The following is a 10,755-nucleotide window of genomic DNA, read 5'->3' on the forward strand; positions in this document are numbered from 1 at the left end:
ATCCACTGCAAAATTGACTTCATTTTCTTCATTCTTTTCATATGACAATTTGGTACAGATGTTAGTACCAGGGATTTAGACTAGCCTCCTATACAGGGATTCAGACTAGCCTCCTATACAGGGATGTAGACTAGCATCCGATACAGGGATTTAGACTAGCCTTCTATACAGGGATTCAGACTAGCATCCTACACAGGGATTTAGACTAGCATCCTTTACAGGGATTCAGACTAGCCTCCTACACAGGGATTTAGACTAGCATCCTATACAGGGATTTAGACTAGCATCCTACACAGGGATTTAGACTAGCCTACTATACAGGGATTTAGACTAGCCTCCTATACAGTGATTCAGACAAGCATCCTATACAGGGATTTAGACCAGCATCCTACACATGGATTTAGACTAGCCTTCTATACAGGGATTCAGACCAGCATCCTACACAGGGATTTTGACTAGCCTTCTATACAGGGATTCAGACCAGCATCTTATACAGGGATTTAGACCAGCATCCTACACAGGCATTTAGACCAGCATCCTACACATGGATTTAGACTAGCATCCTATACAGGGATATACAGTAAGCATGATAGATGAAAGCCGCTTTTCATAATTTTATCCCACTTAAAATCAATTTCTGTGTACAATCAGTCAAAATATACAAAACACAGTAAAATGCTTCACAATCTTCAAGCACTGGCACTTGCATATGTTTTTCAGTTTGTGAACGCCATATGTATTTTTAACTCGAGGCCTCTGAGCACACACAATCTCACGTCACTTGTGGAAGAGTACTCATTTTTTTAATGGATTAACTCTGTGGTCTAATGGTAGAACCGTCTCAGCGACCACCCAGACAGCAGCAGGTCTGGGGTCGATTCACAGCCGCGTCATACCAAAAGACACTTATAGTCGGTACTTGTTGTTACCCTGCCTGTCGCTTGGCATTAAGCGGCTAAAACAAGGACTGGTCAGCTTGAAGTTGGTATACTGTGTCTGAGTGGGGTATTCATGTTTAACTGTGGCATGGTATTTTCCTGGTCTGGCACAAATAAATGGGCATTGGTCTGGACTAGTACAAGAAACCACACACATAAATGCACTTTGATATATCAGTGTAATAATCTTGAACACAACGTAAAACCCCATTTCACCTCACCTCATTTTGTTCATGTGTCTGGGACTCCTATTTTGTAGCTTAGGACCCTCATTTGTTAACCTGGGACCCCTAACATCAAAGGCTTGGAGTCCCTTAGACCTACAAACTAATTAACCCAGGTAAATATCTGTAGTACAGAGCTACAGATAAGCAGCATATTTGCGTAAAATACCCCCCAAAAATATTCAAAACTCAATTACTTTCATTTTCCAACTTGTGTACAGAAACGCATGCATTAAATGAAAAATTCAATGTATAAAAACAGCTCGCGTAAATACCAAATGAAGCTTTTTCAGCATGCGTACAAAGACCTCATTTCCGAAACACAATTACGAGCAAATTTACTTTCCGAGTCAAGCCTATGTATTTAGAACATTATTTCATTTTTTTAAATCTTAAAATGTTCACTCATTTTGGGAGAAAAAAACCACTTAGTGATGAATAGATGAGTGAAAAAATATTGGTTACCCATTGAAAAATTTAATAACCCAATTACACCTTCGAGTAAAACCTCAATTGCTCAAAAAGCTATCTGGAGCTCTGGTAGTACCTTATGAACATGATCAAGGATTGTTCTAACTTCTGTACTAAAAAGAATATTTTGATCCATCATCAAATCAAATTTGTGCATCTCCTTTAACTAGAGTTACCGTATTCGACGTAATAAGCGCCCTGGGCGCTCTCAAAATTAGAATAAGGGGGCTCTTTTTAGAATATTATTTTGGTGGAAAAAACAGTTTTGAAAGATAAATTTCGTGGTTTATGCTGACAGCCTGAAATGTTTATGTACGACAGATATTTTTTTCTAGAATTTAATTCCCCATATTTAACAGTGCATATAATACACGAGTGCGTATTATACGCGAATAAATACTTCTTGTGTACATTGATCAATCGGAAGTGGTGCTAATTGAGATTGTTCACTAGCTAATATATTAGCAAATATTGCCGTGGGCGCTTATTGGAGCGGAGCGCTTATTACGTTGAATACGGTATACAAAGTAAACAATTGTTACATAGAAACTTTGCCCCTAACTTTACACTGAGATCCATAACACCGTCTTCAATCTTTCAATCCTTAGGATTACTCTGTAACTCAAACTGTGACCTAACATGGCCATGTGCTCATTTACCATGTATTCCTCCAGCTTACTGATGTGTAACTACATGTACCACTGGCTTCATATCATAACAAAGCCAAATGGGATATACGGAGGACATTTTTGGAATTGGGGTATGGATTCCTTTGAAGAGGTCAATTACCAGTTTCTTGTATGCAGTCACAAAGGTAATACCCTAGGGATTTCAAAAACGTAATTGTAGCTAGTACCATTTTTTCCCCATCATTTCTCTGTCTGCCTTAGTCTGTCAGATAACTGCCCAGGGCCTGCTCTTTCTAGAGATACAATACCATTAGAGATCCTCCACATTTGTTTTGAAGTGTATGGGGTTACTGATAGACAGATAAAAATCACCTAAAATCTTGTATTTTTTTTCTTAACTTCAAATGGCCATAAAGTCATTATTTGGGTAGTATTGATATATTTTAATAATACTGTCAAATGTACATTTCCAAGAGCTTTCCATATACCTAAAACACATGGTATGGTTACCAAAAGAGGTCACATGACCAGCCCCTAATGCATTGTGGTCAGAAATTACTTTCGAACAAAGTTTAGAAATGCAGAGTATATATTGGTTTGAAAAAACAGGGTGCCTTAGTGTGCCCTTGACATGCTTGAGGCACATAGAATATATTTTAACTGGAACATTTTATTTTAACAGTGCCATGAGTTTCTTATACAATAAAAGTCTTCGACTTTAGCCACTAATCTGAAGACAGAGTCAAGAAAAGGTTCAAATAATCATGGCCAATATAACCCAAAAATGTCCTGAAAATGATGCTTGGAGCCCAGCCGACACTAAAATCTACTAAAAATGAAGCAAATATCTGAGCTGAGGCTAGAAGACCCCAAAAATATTTGTCAGACTGCGATAAATTTTTAACCATGGAAATGTTCTCAATTTGTACTAAAACAACAGAAAACAAGCTTTTCACCTGTCACTTGCTAACTTATACTTGATGTAGGACATACTACACAAGATGTGTCCCTTCCATTGTGTGTAAATGGTATCTGGCCCCCTGCATGGTGCACCATGGGTTCTGCTTTCACCCTAGCCTTGCTCCAAGGCTGTAGTGAAAGAAAACTCCATGGACTTGTAGTAACTGTGTCCTAATAGGCGAGTCTAGATATGTGGACAGACTTATTCTTATAGGACAACTTGTTCTTATTATTGACACAATCTAGAAATTAAGACTTAAACTAATAATTATTGTCTAGAAACTTGTGCAAGTCTATTCACCCAGCTGCTGCCCTGGATCCCTCTTGCAGGAGGATTTCACCACAGCGTCCCCCTCACGTGTCCCCCTCCCACCACAGCGTCCCCTTCACGCATCCCTCTCACACATCCCCCCTCACACAACCCCTCAAACATCCCCCTCAGGCGTCCCCCTCACGCATCCCCCCTCACACATCCCCCTCACGCGAAGTGGTCAATATCACAAAGTGTGTCAGGGTATTGATCTGTACAACTCGTTTGCGTTACAGTTCTCCCTGCATTAAAGTAGCGCTCACTAAAACAATGGATGATCGCTTATTGTCAATACTAAATGATATTACACATGTATTAGGTGCTCTGGTTGCCATAACAGGATTGTGGTACCTGTGGAGGTAATGGTTATCATTTTCATTTGCCTGTCAAAACAATAGAATAATCACACAGTGCCAGTTCCATCATCTGAAAACTGTACATGATGAAAGAGCAATGAATCTTGCTGGAAGAATGGAGTGTATTCTACAAATGTGCTCCATATTATCCATGGTTAAAATTAAAGAGGCTCCTGGTGACCTTGAGACTGAATCTAAGGACCTCCTAATTCTTAAATTTTAAACTCTTCACATGGACCCCTTGACCATGTTGACGCTCATGCTTAATTTCAAACACTGGCTTTAATGATAATAAACACAAGCATGCATCTCCTTGCAAAAAAATATGCATCTGTTTTGTTTGTCTAATTGTTTACTGGTCAATATACTGATTAAAGGTGCAACTGAAATCATATTTTACTATTTTAATATGAATATGTCATTACCAGATAATTACTAATTTATCAATAATCACCAATAAAGTTTAAATAAGAACAGTCTTCAATGACATCCAGATAGTTTCCTCCAAGAACCAAAAACATGATTACCTAATAATGCCTGAATGTGGAAGACACAAAAGGGATGGGACACTTTATGTCAGAAATGGAATTTCCAAAATAAGCATGTAAAAAATGAAAATCGATCCACAATGGTAGTTAAGACTTACTTTTCACAGCATGATAATTGTAAATTGTCATGTGAGTTCAGTGTATGATCTAGTCAGTAATATCATGAACATCGATCAACCAAATCGGGATACAAGACATGCATGGACCAAGTCACAGAGTCCGGCCACCTGATCTCGCCAGTTGCCTCTCCCAACAAAAATGGTTGCTGAAGACCAATTCTAAGCTGTATCGTCACAGGCTCCATACTCTGTCTATGATGTTATTGTTGCTTTATCAATATTCTTCTTTCATTTGTTCAACTTCCATGATCATGGTGATGTTAGAATCTTTGTGAGATACTGTACACAATGGGAATGTAACACTAACAGTTAAGTTATCAGGATCATAAAACAGAACCAACACTAACTTCAAATATGTTACTTAGCTAGGGTTCGAAATTCCCTGAATTACTGTGACAATAGCTCTTTTAAATACATAATGGTATGAATAAAAATTATCACAGTGCCTGAAGGGAATACTTAAATATACATTTATTTTAACTTAATGGCCGTTTCTCATGAAGCCAGGAATAAACATACCTTCGGCTTCACACAAACAAACTTTACAAGTACATGGAAAATGAGTGAGTAAGGTTTTACGCCGCTTTTAGCAATATTCCAGCAATATCACAGCGGTGGACACCAGAAATGGGCTTCACACATTGTACCCATGTCGCGAATCGAACCTGGGTGTTAGGCGTGACAAGCGAACGCTTTAACAACTAGGCTACCCGACCGCCCCACATGGAAAACTAAGTCATGAACATAACCATAACACAGAATGAAACTGGGGCTTCAGATATTGAGAGGGAGATTATCAATCTCAAGGATACGGAAGGGGCAAACTTCCTTAATTACAACTACAACTGCGCTCTGGAGAAGTGAGATTCACCAATTTCGAAAATGGATCAAAACTATTCTTGTTTACACAGTAAATTTCAAAGGCAACACCTGAATGCTTAAATGACACACTTTAACACAATTACCTTTCTGTCACTGTTATCTCCATATATCGCATATCAGAGAAGACAATGACATTGAATACAATAACAACTGTCACTGAAGTATTACACGGCAGAAGGTTAAAGTGGACTCTGGCAGTTTTCACTCACATGACAAAGACCTGTTTGTTTGCTGATCTGACAAAGACATATTACAACTACACAACATTTTTTTTAAAAGATCTTATTGACGCCTAACATGAAACATACACCTTTAATGTGCACACAACTGAACACCGTCCCAAGCTCCACTGCAGACAATTTGTATGACTGATACACGGCCACTCTATATGTAAGATTTGTCTAGATGTACACTTGAGTCTTAGAAGATATTTTTAGACAATGTTTTAATGAATGGGAAAGCCTTTGTGTATAACAACCAATAGTGTTGTTCAATGCCCAGCAATGTCATATACTGGATAGTTTGTATGTTTTCAGCATCAAATACAAAGCAGAAAAACATAATCACAAAAACATATTATTCTCATCATGCATTTTTAGTTCTTTCAGGTGAGTTGTATAAAATAATAAAATAATAATTGAAAAAAAATTACATTATTTCTGAAATATATGTATGTCAATATTAACATGGTCCACTTGTTTTGATCACTATAAGATATGAAATGAACCTACTAATATTAGAAACATTGTTATCTTTGTAAACATGGTGAATATTGTTGGACTGTCAAACATTACATGACACTGCTCCAGCCCCGACCTAGCCGACACACCAGCATGAATGGAAGTGATTAGGCTAATGACAGTAATTAGCAATGAGTGTGGGTGCAGATAAGCTGGTGATGCTAGGTGTTATATTTTGACTACAGGTGTTGTGATTGTGTAATCATTTATAACCACACTGCTCTATTGATTAAGTGATTTGTTTGTTTTGATTGGGGAGCCTCAACCCTGATACAATGTTTTGATTGTTCTGCATGTTGTAACATCACGTTGCGCGCTGTGTTTATAGTCGATTTAACACTAACAGGTCTGTTTTTACTGCTGTGGAGAATTTGACGCGTAAAAGAATGTTGATGTAGACTTTTTTGGCCCTGCGTACTTACCCCGGTCCTGTGGGCTCCCGTCAGAAACCTCAGTAATCCACAAAGTTAATAATATCGATATCCAGTATTTTGGGTGCAGCATATTTGCCCAGCGTTAGGTTTTACAACTTTGTGTATATCCAAGATGATGTATTGAGGGCTTCATGGGTCCACCTAAAGCTTCACACCCGACGACCTGGGAACAGAGAGGGGAGAAAATGGCGACCTCACTCGTGTAAACAATCTCATCTCTCTCAAACAATTTTTACATTAGTAAAACGCATCGAGCATAGTTTCGTTTCTAGCACTGGGCATTAATACTGCCCATGCCCCCAGCAAGAGTTTTGACTGTCTACATATGAAAGACGTCCAAATGCAAGACAGAACCACACCAAAACATCATCAAGTTCTCGTTCTCCCGGGTCACGGTAACAAAGATGGCGCGGACCGGCCGCGGATCATGCTGGTAAACCTTTTCGTCCGCTGCGTGCTACAGGAAGCAAGCTAGCATAACAGTACTGGCTACCCCCTCCCATGAAACCAACAACAGTCCACCCACCCCACTTACATGTTCATGAAGTACGTTATCAAAACATGCTTAGACGCAGATGAAACAAATGGTACCAACTCATTTGGCAGTAACCTGGCCTAGGTAGTCCACAAGATTGAAATGCCGAAAAAACGGTAAAGTACTCACCACGTGTAGACTCAATTCCTAACGTGCAAGCTGTGAGATGGCGAGTAAAATCCACTACAACAACAGTTGAATCCAAAACAAAACAGTTAATCAGCGAGCTGTCAGCGGAAGCTCTACACATATAGCGATACGCTGTGCGGCGCTGTGTTGTCATTTTCATCGAGGTTAATTAACCCCATTCCATAAAAGGAATTCTGACGTCATGACCTCATATCGCAGCGCCATCTATTGAGCGGAATTGGGACAAGCACTTGCTGTGTGACTCAGCTCGGAGTTTCCAGGTCGATAGAAAATACTATAATGTTGATTTGTTCACTTAACACTGTGTTAACGTTCACCCTCACAAGAGTGAGTCTACGTGAGCGAGAATGTTTTATTAATTTAAACAGATTAATTAAATTGATTCGAACCAAACACTCGATAGAACAACAGCAACAAAACAAAGACGCCGCATGGAATTTCACAATCAACATTTGTTTTGTTGCAGGATTACCAGCCATGGAAAGTTTACCTTTTGTTTTTTTTAAAATCAATTATTTTCACGGTATTATTTTTCGAGAATGGTATTGCTATTGGAAATGTGGCAGGTTTTTTTTTCAAATCTGTGGCACATAAGTATTTTTAGGACGTTTCTTTTAGAAAACGTTTTTGTTTGTTTTTGGTTTGTTAATTATTCGTTACTTAATGTTACATGTGTAATGCAGTTTATCTGAACTTTTATTTGATGTTTTATTTTCAAATAATGTACCTTTGTACACTGTTTCAATAAAGCGTATGCGCAATACGCAAGGAATTCCCCCGAGACAATTATCTATATCCTTTTTATGCAGATTTTGTGTCATGATGACGGTATCTTCTAGTAGACACACCACACCTATATGTACTTCTCAAAAGAAGTTAAAGAACACTGGATTTTTTTCTAACGACCATAGTTATGAAAAATGCCAGATTAAGTAGTCCTATGAAACAAATGGCGTGTAAACTTCTTTTGAGTACGTACATTCAAGGACGAGTAAACTAATCAATTTCAGACTTTGAATATTGACACATTGAGAGAGTTGAGTAGCTTTTGTATTATTTTATTTATTGATCAACCGAACAAAGTTAATACATATCCATTTCTTTCCGTCGAGTCTTTCTTCGGTATTGCAAAAATGTGTTGTCAATATTGCTAAGGTGTGATAAAAAAAAAATCTCTTTTCTTTTACTTCTTTCTTTACATAACCCCGCCCACAATTGTATACACGGCTTTCAGAGATCAGTTGAAGGTAATTTTAAATTCATATTTTGAAAGATAAGATAAGATAAGATAAGATAAGATAAGATAAGATAAGATAAGATAAGATAAGATAAGATAAGATAAGATAAGATAAGATAAGATAAGATAAGGTAATCCTGGAGGAAATTTGGGTTACATCAGAACAAGATTTCAGCGTATTGATAAACACATACAAATAAAAGCACCACAAACGTAATTAACATTAAATGTGGCACTATCGAAAGAATGGCCAACAATTATGTATCACAACACCCATAATAAAACCTGGTAGTAGCTGGTATGAATGGATTCCGGGGCCTGTTTGTTCTCAACATCGGCAATCGTTGTCTGCGACCAGAAGGAAGAAGTTGATACTCCGAATGTAAAACATGAGAGATATCACTTAATATTATAAGGGCATACCATTTTTCTTCCTGAAACAGTTTTATGGAAGAAAAACGCAACATTTGTCAGAACATCCATCATGAGCAGTGAACGACTTAATTATTTTTTGTGTAAAAACTGAGAACACGATCATTGTCTTTCAGCATTATTTTCTTATAAATAATCCACAGTCTGTTTTTTAATCAAACAAATGAATTAGCTACAAAACACCCAGGGTTCGCTATGGCCCTACACATTATATAGTTTGATTTCTCTTGGCTGCTGTTTCCCTTCTGTTTTTTGTTGTAAATTATTCTTTTCACCGTTTTACTGACACGTTGATTAATTCTTTGTTGTTTAACGCCGCACTCAGCAATATTCCAGCTATATGGCAGCGGTCTGTAAATAATCGAGTCTGGAGTAGTCAATCCAGTGATTGACATCATCAGAATCGATCCACGCAGTTGGGATACGATGACATGCATCAACCAAGTCAGCGAGCCTGACCACCCGATCCCGTTAGTCAGCTCTTGCGACAAGCATAGTTGCCTTTTACGGCAAGCATTAGACTAACATCTAGTCTCTGAAATGAACATATCGTACAGAAAAAAACAGTTGTTCAATTATCTTAATAAAGATATAATAAAAGGGAGCCCTGAGACTATCTTCATTTTCAGATACTGCAGTAATCTAGACTTGCCAAACATTATAGACTTGCATGGGCTGTATTTGATATATGTTTGTATCAGGGTCTGTAAGACAGACTAGGCAAGCATGGGTTGCTGAAGACCTATTCTTCCCCGGATGTTCACGGGTCTTACTGACAAGAACAAAACCTGAAACTCACTGTCTTGCAATACGTCATGGCAATGTGATTCCTGGAACTGGTGTCTGAAGCTTGTCTCCCACATTTTGATACAAACAAATATACCCTTAAAAACACCTCCACTAAAATAACACACAAAAAACGAAATGTAAATAAATAACTACATACAATTACTGAATAAATACCACACACACCCTCGTGTCACTGGAATACATATTTAACTACATACCTGCCTGTTTGTCCAGTGGATGTTTAGGACACTCAAAGTATTTCATTTATAAGTAATATTATCCCCCAGCGTGACACTCAGGTGCAACTGTACTCGTTGTTATGTAGGTACGTCCACTAGGGCCTTTCCAAGCCTCGGGGTCAAAGTAACAACTTCATACGATTATGTACACCCAAGACCCTTGTGGTCGGACCCCTTTCAACCATCGCTGATTCAAAGAATCTAAGCACCTTAGGTGTTTAAAGTAAATTGTTTTGATGACTGTATTCGTAATGGAGAAAAACAGATGTTCCATAATTTGCTGCTTGACCGCGAGTCTCTCCTGTGTGGTGGACGCGAATCATGTTCTTTGAGCCTTTCGCACCTGCACCTGTGCCCAGTTGGGTTATGAAATGCATGTCCCTGGGCAAGAATACAATTCATATTCAACCAACTCGAGCACATTTATCACTTGCCCATATCGATGGGTTTTTATTATAACAAATAGCTTTCTTTAAACGAAAAGCTATCAAATCACGCGTTAGGTAAATGTATAGAATATCATATAGAATAAAACACATATATCCTCATTAATAAACGGATACTTATTAGTACTGATGGCAGTTAAGATTTATTTGTTGATTACGCCGAATGTCTTCCATGGCGTGACAGAAGGCATTCGTTTTTCTGCGGGTTGAAATCACACTGGCAGCGCACGGTTTTTTTATCAAGTTACACCGCCATCAAGTTAAACCATTGTTCTTTTGTCTGAAATCTAAGATTAACTGATTGAATTATAAATTA

At 38.1% G+C, this 10,755-nt stretch overlaps 1 protein-coding gene across 3 annotated transcripts in view; it reads right to left on the reverse strand.

Moving 5' to 3' along the window:
• Positions 1 to 7,427, reverse strand: part of LOC139459915 (transforming growth factor beta receptor type 3-like) — a 93,422-nt gene extending 85,995 nt beyond the window's left edge. For 2 of the 3 annotated variants that reach the window (XM_071241644.1, XM_071241642.1), the window contains exons 1-2: positions 7,276 to 7,427; positions 6,600 to 6,774 (exon numbers count right to left, since the gene is read on the reverse strand). In XM_071241644.1, coding sequence (XP_071097745.1) covers positions 6,600 to 6,681 — 82 coding nt within the window. In that variant the 5' untranslated portion in view covers positions 6,682 to 6,774; positions 7,276 to 7,427. Of the gene's footprint in view, positions 1 to 6,599; positions 6,775 to 7,146; positions 7,232 to 7,275 lie in introns of those variants that run through there. The other variant, XM_071241643.1, reaches the window with a different exon arrangement.
• Between the last annotated feature and the right edge of the window lie 3,328 nt (positions 7,428 to 10,755).

The sequence above is a fragment of the Haliotis cracherodii genome, unplaced genomic scaffold (assembly GCF_022045235.1).
Source record: "Haliotis cracherodii isolate W230 unplaced genomic scaffold, xgHalCrac1.p SCAF_13, whole genome shotgun sequence".
NCBI classification, from domain to species: Eukaryota; Metazoa; Mollusca; class Gastropoda; order Lepetellida; family Haliotidae; genus Haliotis; species Haliotis cracherodii.